Source organism: Corvus kubaryi, unplaced genomic scaffold (assembly GCF_017639235.1).
Source record: "Corvus kubaryi isolate FWS band 111438036 unplaced genomic scaffold, C.kubaryi_AGA036_p1.0 split3-73, whole genome shotgun sequence".
Classification (NCBI taxonomy): Eukaryota; Metazoa; Chordata; class Aves; order Passeriformes; family Corvidae; genus Corvus; species Corvus kubaryi.
The window spans coordinates 35,067,399-35,083,055 of record NW_024582091.1 but is presented as its reverse complement, the minus strand read 5'-3'; the positions used below and the strand labels follow the sequence as shown (position 1 = coordinate 35,083,055).

At 36.7% G+C, this 15,657-nt stretch overlaps 1 protein-coding gene across 25 annotated transcripts in view; it reads left to right on the top strand.

Annotated features, from left to right (window-relative positions):
* Positions 1-13,739, top strand: part of EPB41L2 (erythrocyte membrane protein band 4.1 like 2) — a 108,301-nt gene extending 94,562 nt beyond the window's left edge. For 5 of the 25 annotated variants that reach the window (XM_042016541.1, XM_042016543.1, XM_042016538.1 and 2 more), the window contains 9 exons: positions 173-319; positions 1,675-1,779; positions 4,516-4,662; positions 5,603-5,656; positions 5,865-6,425; positions 8,244-8,360; positions 8,842-8,940; positions 10,949-11,029; positions 13,601-13,739. In XM_042016541.1, the coding sequence (XP_041872475.1) occupies positions 173-319; positions 1,675-1,779; positions 4,516-4,662; positions 5,603-5,656; positions 5,865-6,425; positions 8,244-8,360; positions 8,842-8,940; positions 10,949-11,029; positions 13,601-13,708 (1,419 nt within the window). In that variant the 3' untranslated portion in view covers positions 13,709-13,739. Of the gene's footprint in view, positions 1-172; positions 320-1,508; positions 1,780-4,515; positions 4,663-5,602; positions 5,657-5,864; positions 6,426-8,243; positions 8,361-8,841; positions 8,941-10,948; positions 11,030-13,600 lie in introns of those variants that run through there. The other 20 variants (XM_042016548.1, XM_042016546.1, XM_042016554.1 and 17 more) reach the window with 17 other exon arrangements.
* The last annotated feature ends 1,918 nt before the right edge of the window (positions 13,740-15,657 follow it).

Sequence of the window (15,657 nt, the reverse complement as noted above, 5' to 3'; positions counted from 1 at the left end):
AGCCTTAAATTTTTTATTTTGAGGCACTCCAAAGAGGGTCACCTTTTCAGACACAAGGCACTTTCCTTGGTTTGGTTGCTTCTGTTTCCTTTTTTTTTTTTTTTTCCCCCCAGTTAAGTTTGCTTTTGTTGTCGTGTTTTGTCCTACTTTGTTTTATGTTGCGGGTTGCTAGGACCTGGATAAGACCCAGGACGACTTACTGAAACACCAGGCTAGCATTAGTGAGCTCAAGCGCAATTTCATGGAATCCACACCCGAACCACGCCCAAATGAGTGGGAAAAGCGGCGTATCACACCTCTGTCCCTACAGACACAAGGGGTATGTCACTGCACACACCTGTCTGCATGCCTTTCCATACAACCCTGTATGTAATACAGCAAATGCAGTTTGTCCTTTAAGTTAACACTATTTGTGTGGTGTAATATTTGTTATTACTAAGTATACATTAACTTTTTTAGCACTTACTATTGGACCTGACTTTAAATTGTGGGTGGAATTTTATTCTTCTACATGAACAACTGAATTAGAGGAAAACAGAAGTGATGGCAGTATTTTCCTGTATGTTAAGGATATCTTAAATTTCACTCTGATTTACACAGATTGATAATTTTTCAGTGACAGTAGAACTTTTCCTTCCTTTTCTATATCTTTATCTCTTCGTAGACAGCTTGTGCATAAAGAGACACACAGTCTGTGTTTTGTTTCAGAAGGACTTCATGCGATCAGTTAATTTACAGTATTGACTTCTGGACACATTTAATGTAGTTGTTAAAATTTACTTATCTTAATCTTTAAGAGTCTGTAAAATGAATTTATCTACTTTTTCTCTCTACCTCTCCTTTCTGACTGAACCTTGAAACAGCAGTATGGAAAACAGTTTTCTACAAATAACATCCTGAAAGCCTGTACCAAGAAAGCTACCCAAATTTCTCATGCTGTTGTGAAACTTGTAGTTATATTGGGTTATTAGCTGTTTCTTTCAGGAGATGAGTAAATCAGTCTTTTAAAGCAATCAGCTTGTGGTGTTGTCCTTGTCTATCACCATGGTTCCCACCCTTCCTTCCTTAAATGTATTGTTGTCCTATCCCCTTAAATTCTTCAGCTTTCTTTTAGTGCACAGAAATGTGAGCTTTCAATTAAGCAGGCCTGATGCTACAGAATTCTTTTTGATAATAGGACGTTATTTCAGTAATATCTGTAAGCAGTCTGAACTGTGAGTATGCGCATACAGAGAACACAGCAACTATGCATCACTTCTTTATTCTGTTAATTTATGGTTACTGCCAAGAAATTCCTCAAATTTCTTAGTACCACCTTAATATTTCTACACATGGTGGTATATGCATAGACACAAATGTTGGTCATATTTTCAAATATTCATGACACAGTGGTTCATTTAATAGCGATAAATATATTTTTGGTTGAAACAGAGATTTATGTCAAAGTGTAACTTAATTTTTATTATGTGTTTGTGTGTATTTTCTGTATTAATTTCTTTGCATTGAAGTTGAGGCCCCTGCAAGTTATTTTATATCTGGTGATTTGGTTTCTTTTTTTGCTCATCTAGTATGTTCTGTCACTTCCAGATGATTTGGTTTTATGTTTATGTACAGTGTATGTCTGTTTCATTGCTTGTTGATTTACACTGGTTTTATAAAATGAAAACCAAATAGAAAAAAGGAGACCACATTTTCCAAGTGAAAACACTGCCTGGGAAGGAGAAACAATGGATTGCAATGCCGTGGATTGCTGGAGCAAAACCAGAGGAAACCGATAAGGTGGCTGCCTTGAAACCTGCTGCTTTGTCGCTATATCTGCTGTGGGCTAGCTTGCTAGCTTGGGCACTTCTTTCTTGTTCTTTTTTTTTTTTTTTTCCTTGATGGAAATAACTTTTTTAAGCCAATACTGGAAGGAGAATGTTGAGTTGTAAACCAGGATCTCTGTGTGTATATGTGTATAGATACACACATATAAGAATGCCAGCAACATTTTTCTTAAAACGTCAAACTAACCATGAAGTTCTGAATGGCCACTATTTGAAAAGAAAACCAATTTTTCACTGGAAAATTACTGTATTTGATGTGACTAGGATGACACCAAAACATGTATTTTCACTCTGTATGGAAATAATTGCTTGCCATTACTAGACACTTCACACAAGAACTTTTGCTTTGGGTGTTCACTATGTAATCATTGTTCAAATCAATAATGCTGTATAAACAGCTTCATTTCAAAGGCAACCTGTTCTGAGTACCTCTGCACTTCTGTACCTGTATTTTCATTCAGGAAAAGAGGGAGGGTTTGTCCCTGATAAGTTGGTTTAACATCTATGCAAAGAAAAGCACCCTATAACCAGTGGGACTAGTAGCAGTGTGATAGTGATGAGTAGCAATTGTGATGTTGCTTTTTTTACATCACTTTTGGTCTATTAGGTGAATGTGAAGCTGGCAGTCCTATTTCACTAACATATAGAAATATGACATTTGGGAAACTGTATTTCCATCCTGAATTATTTGTTGATGGATGCCTGTTGATCCTTGCCTGTCCTTTAGGATAGCTGAATAATAGATGAGAATAAAGCAGGGATACCACTGCTAATAGTCTTTGTTTTCTTCCTTCTTTTGCTTCAGCAAAAATGCTTGCAAATAAGTAATTTTCTGTGTACTAGAAATGTTATTTTGGGTGCATCTCATTTGTGCCACTATACTCTAGATCCACCATACTCTTGCAAGTGCACAGCATCTGTGACTTAATTAAACAAAACCCGACACATTAATATGTATGTCGCAAATATGGGAAAAATTTCTATTTTATGGATACCCACAATATTTTTTCTTTAATCCATCTGCCGCAGCTTGTAAACAATATATCATGTTAGAGTGTATGACTGTGTACCAGAAGAATTTGCCAGGAATTTAAACAGGGGCTGATAGAAAATTGATGAATCCTATCTATACATTTAATCCTTTTTACTAAGGAAATTTACCCCAGGAAACAGGGGTTACATTATCAAATGAACTGTGTGACTGGGGTTTTCATTTTAAAAGACTGGAAGACCCAAAAATTTGAAGGTGGGAAAATGCTAAAAGAGGGGTGGTATGTGTGTGTCTTTAATTATATATATATATAAGGGGGAGCAGGGATAGAGAGAGATGCACACAGCCTGACCACCTACCACATAAAGATTTTGGTTTTCACCCGCTTTTTTTTTTAATTTTTAATTCTTTGAGTGATCAGAAAACAAGGTACCAGAGTACAGTGAAAGGAGGATCATTAACATCTTTGCCTCTGGATGTAATCTGTTAAGAGATGAATGCTTCTTGGGTGTAGCAAACTAGGGAAAGAAAGGAGGGGTAAGGAACACGTTGCCCTGATGGATATTCAATGTTGCATGAAGGCAGATTAAATAACTTGCATTCCTGTTAACTTTTCTTAGCCACCCTTGAAATAAACTTTGAATTTTAGTGTAGGGAAAAAGAACAAGTTACAGGTTCTTTTTCTTTTTCCTTCTCTGTTCTTCTGCATGCCATCTGGGCTGTAGTGTATGTACAGTAGCATGGTGTAACCTCTGTCAGTTCATACTCTACATCACTGCTCCCATGGTGAATCCCCACTGCTGCAGCTGTGTGCATGGCACCTTGGCTTTCCTCTGGCGTCTGCTTCTGGCATGATTCTCTGTAGTGCCCTTCAGGAAGGCTGAAATGTATCTCATGGAATGTTGTCAACATGTGTCTTATGTCATGTTATGTATTTGTATGTTGATGGCTTTTTATTTTAACTGCTTTTACTTCTAACTTCTTACCAGCGTTCGTGCAATGAAATCTGAAATAAAGAATTGTAGCCTTTCAGAGACTTGTACCCACATGAACTTTCAAACTTTGCTTAACCATACAGATTTATAGCCCTACAAAAAATAGACCAGACTATGAACATATAACTTATGCTTTAAAGCAATGTGTAATCTTTTATGTATATTTGAAAAAAAAAAACAAGTTTTCCCACTGAAATGGGAAGGGCTTTTTTAAAACAGATTTTTAATCGACATGAATTTCCTTAGGATATTTAAGTATTTTGAAAACATATATATAACATTTATTATAAAGAAGTAAGAAATATTTTAACATTTCAGCTCTGTGGGTATGTATCTTAAGCAAATGTGTCTGACAGACCTGGAGCTCTGATCCAGCTGGGCATTAGAAGGTATCAAAAATGGATTTTTAAAAGGGAAAAAAAATCCCAATAGTAAATACGGAATTACCAGCTAAGTAAACCGTGCTGTTTGGGAAATCCGTGTAAATGTCGATGTGTAAATGTCTATGTATTCCGTTTCCACGGTGTGTTGCGCATGGTGGAGGCGCAGCCCCAGCGCACGGCTGTGCTGTGTCCCCTCTGTCCGTGCCCCCCTGCTCCCGCCCAGCCTTTGTCCCGTCTCTGTCTTGCCAAACATTTCCCTTGTAGGTGGCTGCCGCCCCGTCCGCCGCTGTCTAATTCTTTCCCTTCTCTGACCCGTCTAGAGCCTGGAAGAGGAGATAACCTCCATTTTGTTTAGTAAGGAGCGCTTCGGCGCCGGCACCAGCGGGCCCTTCGCCGCCGCCAGCCCGGGGCCAGCAGAGGGCGCTGCGCGGGAGCAGACGGGCGCCGCCGCGGCCGCGCCGCCCCAGGTGCTGCTCGGGCGCGGGGCCGGGGCAGGGACGGGGCCGGGCTGCGGGCGGCTGCTCCCGTGCGTCCCGCCTGCCTTAGAGCGGCGTGCCTGCCTGCCTCGGAGCTTAGCTCTGCGTCTGCAGCACGCCACGAACAGGGAGGAATCGGTGCTTGCCTAAGCTTATGCTCCGTAGGTGCTGCGCTAGGTAAACAGCAATAAAAGCTAGCATTAAGTCACAGATGGTGTGTCGATTTTTGCATTCTTTTCATTTGAGCTCTTAATTTTGCTGCAGACTGTTCACTAAAAATACGTTTGATTAAAAAAACCTGACACCTAATACATAATTTACTGTGGGCTTTCAGATAGCTGTCGTTATTTTGTTAGGCAACAAATACTAATATAGCTGCTTTAATATCATCCTTTTGGCTCCAAACTGAATTCTAATAGGATCTTCTTGGTAATCATGTATTGCTATTCTGGCAACATACTACCCTAAGCAGTCTTCCTCTCGTTATCTATTAAGTTTCATAAAGTAACAGAACAAAGGCAACGAATAAAACCATACAACAAAGCCTTTTTTACTATTTTTTAAATTATTGCAAACTGGTAGTAGAACGTTATTTTTTGCTGTTTACTTTTTAAAAATATTATTTATTCTGAATTCTTGATTTAACTGAGAGAAATAACTGCCTCAGTAGCATCACTGGCTAGTGCATTCATGCTTTTTATTTTCAGGCTTTCATAATTCAATTCTTATGCCAATAATAATTTCCATAACTCTTACCTACTTTTGATCAAATATCTCGATGAAGTGTAAGGAAACTATCATCTTGCAGTGAATATGTAGCATCTGTCTAGTATCATGCGTATACATTCTTAAAAGCTTGCTTGGAGGATGTTGCACTATTGAAAAGGGTTATGCATTGATTCTTGTCCTCTGATTACTTTTTGTTTCACAGAGACATGCTTCCAGAGCAGAAGGGCCTTGTACTGGAGTCAGCGATGCTGATAAGGTTCTGCAGACTTTTTTCCATGGCTAAATTGGCTCTAACTCTTCCAATCCATCTTCATTCTTTCCTTCCTTCTTTTTTCAGTTAACCATCACAGCCATCTTTTGTCTTCCATATGACATGAACCAGCCATCAGCTAATTTTATTTTCATCATTTTAATTTATTCATATACTCTACTTTTGTTTTTCCTCATCCATGTTTTTTGTGCAGAGTTCACATGAGACTCTGGACATAGTGGAGGAGAAGAAGCAGGCAGAGTTTGGGATAGAAGAAACAGTAGTCGTAGACGAAACCAACAAAGGGAAAATACACGTTGCCACTGATGCTGGGGAGACATGTAAGGTGGAGCATCTGTCAAAAAAGGACTCTTCATCATTGCCATCAGATAGTAGCAGCAGCAGCAGTAGTAGTGAGAGTGAGGATGAAGAGGTGGGAGAATACCAACCCCATCATAGGTCAATTGAGGAAATCATCAGGGAAGAACAGGAAGAAGAGGAAGACGTGAAAAGGAAAGAACATGAAGAAAAAACGCAGCATGTGGAAGCCGTACCAGAAGGCAGTAAACTAAATGTCCCAGTGGAGCACACACAAGTTACAGCTGAAGATTTGGTTCAGGAAAATACAGTTACTGTAGCTACAGAAGAGAAGAATTTGTCAGAACAAATTAAGCAAGATTTAGGTGAAGAAAAAGAGGAGGAACAGCTGAAACTCAATGGAGATGTGTCTCATGTTGACATTGATGTAACACCACAATTAATTTGTTGTTCTGAGGTAAATGGTAGAACAGTATGACAACTAGATTAAGCAGAGATATTTCTTGGGGTGAACATATACCTGCCTTTCTTCTTCTCCTATTCCTCCACATCTTCTGGCATCCAACAAGATTCAGATCATTTGGAAGGGGAAACCATTGATGAGCAGTGAAATTCTGTCTCCTTCAGTTATGGTTTCTGACTTTTTGCTAGAACTGCGTGAAAATCACCAGTAAAGGCAAACCTTCCGAAGACTGAGATCTCTTTTTTTTTAATCTCCTCCGTATTTTATATGCACATACATAATGTGTATTTATTACTTACATGTTTCCAGTGTTTTAAGTCTTGTCTTGTCTATTTGTCAGCTGTTTTTGACAAGTCCATGACATGTAATTGTGATTGGAAAACTATTGCAAATTGAAATTAGAAAGCACCCGTCACTAATTTTTGTTCCTTTTCCCCCTGTAATTAATCGCTGCTTTTCCTGCCTTTTTTTTCCTTCTTTCAGTAAAACATTACGGATTTTTAGGCTAGAATATGTGTGGCTAGAAATTGCATAGGTGAGAGCACTGCACTGTTAAGTGGTGACACTCATATCACGTTTCTATGAAGTCTTCTCGTGCAGTAGATACTTAGGAAGCATGCAGGGGTTCCTGTCGCAACCAGTTGTTTTAAGCCAAACAAGGCTGAAGAGTTCCTTACTGGGCAAATGATAAAGAAGCAGAAGGGGAAAAAATTAAATGCAGACATGTATGTCTTTGTAAATTTGTCATAATCTTCTGCTGAGTTTTTCACCAATTCAGTGGGTTTTTTGTAGTTCTCTACCTGCTTGTTGTTGTAATGGTGGCAATTTTTTTTCCTTCTAAATCGAAACAGCTTGTATTCTTTCTTTTGTTGTCTTTTGCATACGCAACTGTTCTGATGAATTACATGAAATAATTAGTTTATTAGACTTTTAAAATTTGCAAGCACCCACACTTCCTAAAAACATAGATTGGAGGAAGGGGAGAAGGGCTACTGTGTGTGTAAGCTTGAAAGGGTGTTTGCGTTTTTGTCCTGGCATTTTACCCCATGTGTATTCAAAACCAATATAAGATAGCAGCTGATGCATCTAGAAAAATATCAAAAGGCTTTAGTTCTTAAATCTAGTGAAAATCTCCTCCAATAAGATAAGTCATGAGTTCACTAGATTACAGACCCCAGGTTAATTGCTTTGTTTGTGATATTGCAGAGAATACCACTACTTTATTCTAAATTGTTGAAGTAGCTTTTTAGAATCTTTGTCAAAAGAAGTAATTGGCTTACAGAAAAATTTAGACTGCTTAAAATCCAGTTTTCAAAAGTTTTTTTTTCCAGAAGTAATACATATTATATAGTTAAAATTTTATGGAATTTCTAGTCCTGATTTGCAGACTGAGGAGTGATAGGTATTTTCCCAGATTAGTTCTAATACAAAGTTCATCTCTCTGAGCTAGCTGTCAATTTCTTAATGCAAACTAAGATTTTTTTTTTTTGTAGTGATCCTTTTACACATTTTCAGTACACATGTAGCTTCGTTTTAGCAATTGCTCTTTGATATGTACTGTTGGCTGAAACACTGAACTTTACAAGGTTATTAGGAGATTAAATTTTCCTACAATATTATGGATATCCTAGAGAGCTGATATATTAATCTTCGTTTCATTTTGCTTTTTTACTGCATGCTTTTTGTATGGGAAGTCAGTCAAATACTTATCTTACTGTTATGCTTTTCTTGAGCTTTTGGTTGTGTTTTCTTGGTCCACTTTACAAAACTTCTTCTGTCTTTTGAATTGATTGTTTATTTCTTGCATCACAGCCTCCAGTAGTGAAAACAGAGATGGTAACCATTTCGGATGCTGCACAGAGAACTGAAATCTCCACTAAAGAAATTCCAATTGTTCAAACAGAAACTATCACATATGAATCTTCACAGGTATGGTGACTGGTTTGTTTGCAATCTTATTTTCATTCCGATTATGTAGATCAAAATAGATAATGTCCAAAAATGCTTTTCAAAAGCATATACTTTTTTTCTAGCAGATAAGATTATACTTAGGCTATGAATTAGGTAAGTGAAATGTTACAAAACCATATTACTTAAGAAGTTCTAATTTTCTTTTTCTGTAAAAAAGACTTAGTTACTGTCTGCAAAAGTATAACTCACTTTAGTCCAGTTTTGGAAACTTGATTAAAATATCTCATTGCTTCTGAAAGGAACACTTAACTGTGATCATGGATTCTGCACAGGAATGAGCCGTAATAAGAGCCTTACATGACTCTGTAAACTTGGATGGCTTCTATTTAGGTTTCAGTTCTAGTTGAATTAAAGACTGTTTAATAAGGAAAATAGCCTTTTCTCCTGTGAAAACAAAGGTTTTTAAATGCCAAAATACAAAAATACCTTTTTCTTATAGCTTGATGGCAGTGCTGTTGGTGATAGCGGTGTGCTGGTGAGTGCACAGACAATTACATCAGAGTCCATTTCTACTACCACAACTACACACATCACAAAGGTAAAATATATTTAATGTCTTTCTTAACTAAAAAAGACACCGGGCCCTCAAAACACAATTTTGCATGAAGTTTCTTGATTATCTGCTCATTCATTGACAAAAACTAACTTGAAATGGAAGGGATTTATTTCAGGCATGCATGCGAGTTAATCTTTCTGTACATAGATTTTCAAGACAGAAGTCCTAATGAATAAACAGGAATATCTGGGAAAAATATGATTAGTGGTTTTTCAGTAGTTCATGTAGGTCTTATTTCAGTATTTGACAAATAAGTATGTAACTAAATTTTTACAGATTCAGCCCTGTCATCACTCACTGATATCCTACAGAATCTTTGCTAGTGTAACTAATTTGTCTGAGGTCCACAGGAGCCCTGCTAATGCCACCATGGTGAACTGAAACAATGTTTTCCCAGATTTTGTGTTGATCATCCCTGTGCTCCTAGGTTTAGGGAATATTTAAAAACAGATCATTCTGCTACATTACTTTGCAAGCGTATTTGGGTGCTGAATTATTTGCTCTGCATTCCATGCTTGGAAAGGAAAACTCAGTGTTAATGGGAGATCACATCTGTTTCATGTAAAACATGAAACATGTAATGTTTCATGCCAGAGTGTGTTGAACTACCAAAGCATGATGATGATTATTGTTATTGCTAATTTATGTAAATATTTGTTAAATTTTAGGCATGCCTAAACAACACAGTTTTCAACTCCTCTTTGAACTCTTAGCATCTTTTTCTAATAAAATTATAGAAAGTATTGTTTAGGGCAAAGAAAAATGGAAGAGGGAAACAAAGTGTGAATTCAGGATTCCCCCCCCAAGAGACATAAGTTTTGCAACATGACAGAATTGAACAATAGTTCACTGCTCACTGGATGTATTTTCTAAAGATCGAAATGTTCTGAAGATTGAAAGTCTTATGCACAAAATGACAGAGGAAGGATAATGTTGGAAATTGAGTCACATAAAGTAAGCTCGAAATTAAAAGTGCGTATGTTTTGTTATACAGACCAGTCAACAGATCCTTTTCAAACTCCTGCTCCCTTTTGGAAACATTAAACCACCACCATTTTAGGAAAAAAATCTTTATTCAATGAATTGAATCAGAGTTTTGACAGGAAATATACATTTGCTTGTCAAGTTCAGATGTCAAATAATCTTGCTTCTTGGAAGGAACAGAAAGAAAATGGTTTCAGTCTTGTCTTCTGAAAAATTACTGGGATTACCATGATGCAGCAGATCTTTATCTTTTTTGAATTGATGATAAGCAGTCTAACAAGATTGTTTGAATTTTCTAAGCTACCTTTCTATTTTACATCGCAAACTGTTCATTACTGATACAGGGACCTTCTAAAATAGTTTTAATATTCTAACGGTGTTCTTAACAGAGTCATCTTAGCTATTTTCTAGTATGGTCAGTGTATCTTAAGTAGTAGTTTATTCTTTTCTCATACACAGGCTGATTAAAAAGGCAAATAATGTTATTTCTGTGAGAATTTTTTTATAAGGTAAAGTATTTTAATCATTAGAATAAGAAGTGAAGAAAAAAACTGCAAAACTATTCAGCAGTGTGAAATATGTTGAAAATATCTGGTGAAGGTCCTTTAATGACAGAATTAAAACCCAGATCATCTTTGTATTTAATGGCATAGGATTATGACTGAGGAGAAGCCCATGATAGATGGGTTGAAATAAAAGACTCCTGGAATTTCCATGTTGCCAGATTTATATGGCAGAAGAAGCTGGAATTACAGTTTGCCAATCACGGGCTCCAGTAACAGGAGTAATTCTCTATTGCTTGATTTTTATCAAGTTTAGCAATTGCTAGACGGTGACCAACTGTGTACCTGAAAAAGGAAGGGATGATTTAGCACTGAACACATTTAGTATGAATTGCAACTCGGACACAGAAATCTGTTTGCTTTAGTGCAGCAGAAAGCAGTGCTTTGTGGAAATATGGAATAATTACAGGGATGTTGTGGGGGTTTTTTTCTATCATCTGTAGATGGTAAAAGGTGGAGTATCAGAAACAAGAATTGAGAAGCGCATTGTCATTACTGGAGATGCAGATATTGACCATGATGAGGTGAGTATGCAAGCTTAACATTTAAAATGTGCGTTTTGTAGTCTGGTGAAATCTGAAGTAAGAGAAAGGTAGAAAAATTGAATAAAAGTATATAGAAGGACCCTGAGACTGTTAATTGTGGCATAGTTATTAATCACTAGTGTTTTCAGTTAAGAAGCCTTTTGAATATATGTGAAAGGAAAACAGCATTTGTAAGTTAGCATCATAGATCATCTGAATGGATTTTACTATTTTTAAAGGGATTACTCTTCTTGGAAGAGACCCAGTTTATTTAGTTCAGCTTTTGCATTGGGAGGAAAAGCATTACTGAAATAATCTTATTTTGATACGCTAATCTGGATAGATGGGAGTCTCTACTGCATTGTTTCAGCAACATCTGAATGCAGTGCTCATTTTGACTGAAAACTTTGAAATACATTAAAACATAAACTGCTTGAATTTAAAAATTAGGGTTTGGCCAGTATTTGTAGAATTATGTGTAACAAAAGTAACTGTTGATCTGCTGAAATTGTATGTACCTTTCATCTCCATCAGTACTAAAGCAGTATTTTACAATGTCTTAGAAACTAAGGTTAAAATCACTTCTAGTGGCAAATTAATATGGCTGAATTTGAGAACTACACAGGAAAATAATGGACAAAAGTCAATTATCTGGTCCTTGTAGTGATGATTACACAGGGAGTTTTTTAATCTAAGAAACTATTAGTAAGAAAAGCAATCACCAGTCATTGGTTAATACAAATGGAAAAGCCTACCTTGCGGTGAATATCTTTCTAACTTCCCGAAGGCTTCACAGATCAGCATAAGGGTTTAATTTAACTTATGAATTGTAATATATTGAGATTTTGCAGGGAATTTATTTTCACATTTTGATTTGCGTCCAGAAAGTGTCTTTTGACAAGTTGAATCTCTTCTTGACACTCGTAATTAAATGCGCTGTTTAGCATCAGGCATGGATGGCTCTTGTTTGCCTTGACACATGTTCAGTGTACTTCAGATGTCTGGAAAGGTCACAAAATAGCTTTAGTATACCAGACAATTCTCAAAGCCATTCTTTAATTTGAGACAAGTGAATAATGAAGTAAAGAATGAAATTATAAAAAAGGAAGTACAAAATAGAATTTTAATCACTGAAGTTTAAAACAACAGTGACCAGCTTTTAAGCGATTTAAGAAATATCTGCTGCTTTTTCTTAAGTGAATATTGAGCTTCTTAAGTGCCCAAACTACATGCTGGATGTTTTTTATTTTGTCTTTTAGCTCCCTATATGACTAAACCGGTTTTCAATAGGAAAATAATATTTCAATTTGGAGTTTCAGAATATAAACGTTTGTATTACTTGTTGTAATTTAACAATTAGAGTCTTAGGGGTTTTTCATTGTTTATGGTTTGATTGTAAACAAACACCAAACACCGGTATTGTACCAATGCACATTGCGTGTCCTGTACATATTCCCTTAATAGGATTTCAAATTCGGTATCACATAATAGTTAGGGTGCCTAATGCTGGTGTATTCAATCTCTTTTCAGAGTTAGTTATTTTTTCTCTCACTTAATACCTGTAGCTAGCTCAGGAAATAGTCACTTTTCTAAATTAAGATAAACCTTTTTGTTGCACTGTATTTTCCTTGCTCCTTCTAGTATTTTGGGGGGTTTTTAGTTGCATTTAATACTAAGGTGAACAGGTGAACTGTTGCCTCATAATGCTTTTCCTTGTCTTCTGGTTTTTTCTTATGTTAGGTTCCACCTGTAGTACAGCTCACTGAAATAAGATGTGTAGATCAGGGCAAGAAAGAGAAGGTACCAGGTGCTGTTTAACCTGTGATGATTCAGAGGGTACTCTTACGTGGTTTACTATGATGTAGAATAAAATACTGCATTTCAGTTGGAAGGGACCTAAGATGGTCATCTGATCCAACTGGGTATATTGGTACATCTCTTAAGATGATAAAATTTCTTAAGATGGGGAGGGATTACAAGAAACTGAATGATACTTACATTTATACTTCCCTGAATTAAGCTAGAGAAATTTCTCTTAAACTAGTACAAGGAGAAAAATGAGATTCTTGTGCTGAGAAAGAAATTTCTGTTATGATCTGATTCCAGAGTTTCAGTACCATACTTAGTATACATTCCAAAGTATCTTTCTGTTTTGTTCAGGAAACTGAAGGGCACTCTTATTTTTCTGTACTATCTTATACTTTTCTTAAGGTGTTATTTGTTAGATCTTTTGAAGAAGTTCAAAAACTTCTGGGATATAGGAATACTTTTTTCTCCTGAGATGAGATAGAAAGTTATCTTACAACTTTATGGTTATTCGTTACTTCCTGAAAATCTTGGTAAATTTTTAGCATGGTTGGTTTGGTTTTTTTCCTCTCACTTGGGTTTTGTGTTTTGGGAATTGGTTTGGTTTGGGGTTTGGTTAGTTATTTACCCTTGATCCCTCTCAAATTCAGGAATTTACAGTTCTGAAAAATTATAACCAAATTTTCCAAAGGTAATCCTCCATTCTGTGGCCCCACGTGAATGTCCTTTGGTGTGTTAAGTTCTATATTTTAAATACGTTTGCAGGCCCTGGCACAGGCAATCAAAGAAGCCAAAGAACAGCACCCTGACATGTCTGTGACAAGAGTGGTGGTGCACAAAGAAACTGAACTTGCTGAGGAAGATGAAGACTAAAATCAAAAATGCCCTCAAGCAAATACTTCAGGTAAGCTTATGTATATAATTAACATAAGAAAACATAGCATCAGTTTTCTGTTGCATTCATGTCTTTTCAGCTGAAGAATATGGGGCATCTTTAAGATAGGCGTTCACTAAAGGGTGAGTTGAAACAGGTGCTAATAGAAGACTATTAGAATAAGAATTTTTATCTTAGGTCTAATCTGACATTAATTTCAGTGGCAAATATTCCTATTTATGTCTCCCAGTTTTGTCACAGTGCTCTCGTGGCATTTTCTACAATGTTTGGTCAAGTTATTATAGTTTATATTGAAGTGAGTTTGGGCTATTTCTGCAAAATGTGAAGTACATGTCACAGTTTTCTGTTTACCTGCACAGTTACAGTTCTTGCCTAACATCTTGCTTGTTTAGTGGGAAGACTGTGTAGTTTCCAGGAAGGACACACTTGGACATTTGAGTTTAGTCAGCATTTGAGTTAATCCTAAATACACTGAAATTTTGGCCTTTTATCATTTTCCCAGGCGAGAAGGTAAATGTATTGGAAGCTAAAGTTTTAAAGCTTTTTATCAGTTGAAAAAGCTATTTGAAGTTACGTTAGTTTATTAGGCTCTCCTTTCTAGGTAGAGGAAAAAAAAAGAAGGAAAAAACCACAATACAGCTCTGCTTTATGTATTCAATAGGAAGATCAGGATGAACACTGAATAAATCTGCTCTTGCACTCATTATAGGCTAATGTCTTAAAGCTCAGAAACCATTTGGGGTGTAAAGCTTCAGATTTCCTTTGCTTGTCACACTGTTGGTATGAGACTCAAGCTTCAGGGTTTTTGAAACTTGATGGTTTTGTTAATGGTAGATTCAGATTCAAGAAAAAGGTTTTGTTAATGGTTAAATGGTTATGTCAATGGGAGAGATTTTTAAAGAAATTAAGTTTAAAAACTTTCAGTGGTTTAAGCCTTCTTTAGGAGACCTGTGAATTTTTTACCAACCAGTCTCTGTATTTAGCTAGAAGAGCAGCAATGTAATTGGCACATCTCAAGAAGAAAAATTGTTTTAGTACAACTTTGAGTTTTTAATATGCACTTTGATCAATGTTGATGTAGGGAGAGACAGGTAAAATGAATACATTTTGTATGTTTTAAAGAAATGAGATTAGTCATGATTCTTATTTCCCTGGTTCAGTATTTTATACAATGGTGGCTGTGCCCCATGCACAAGAGAGTTCTATGTCCTGTGCAGGCAGGCATTCCCTTAGTATTGAACAAAATTCTTTGCCCAAGGAAACCACCCGTTATAAATTTCAACCTGCAGCTTTAGCAGACTTGAGCACAGCCGTGAAGTGCAAGGAATATATGAAAAATGACACACTGACTTGATTCCAAATTTGGTGTAAGCTACTAGAGTGGAGGATATTTTTCACATAATCCTGATAATTTGTCATGTTAAAAAGATCCGCTTTATTCCTGTGCCTGAATTTTCTAAGACCTGAGGATTTAACTGTTGAGTATCACTTCTGGGATCAAGAAGAGGAAAGATTCAGTTATCAGTTGAGAGGATATATGAATGCTGTTCCATGGAGCATGACCATTATCAAGGAATTGGACTCTTCCTGAGCTAGTCTGATCACAGATGCATATTTTCAGCTGAAAGACATAGACTAAATCCTTAGCTTATTTAGTCTACCTACAAGTGTCTCTTTTCCTAACATCTGGATAGTAGTGGGGGGGCCTGTGTGTGGCTGAGGAAGGGGAGAGCTAATATACATTGCCAGCTGTTGACATGGATAGGGTCAGTTGAGAGACTGCCTGTGGTGGGGTACTGGGGCAAGAGTTTTTCATCTGCTGGCAGGATTGTTGGGTCTCATCACTGCACGTGTTAACTCTCCCGAGAGTTTGTCCTGAACTCCTGCTACATGCAGTACTGCATAGAGCAGCAATGTTGAATGCCAT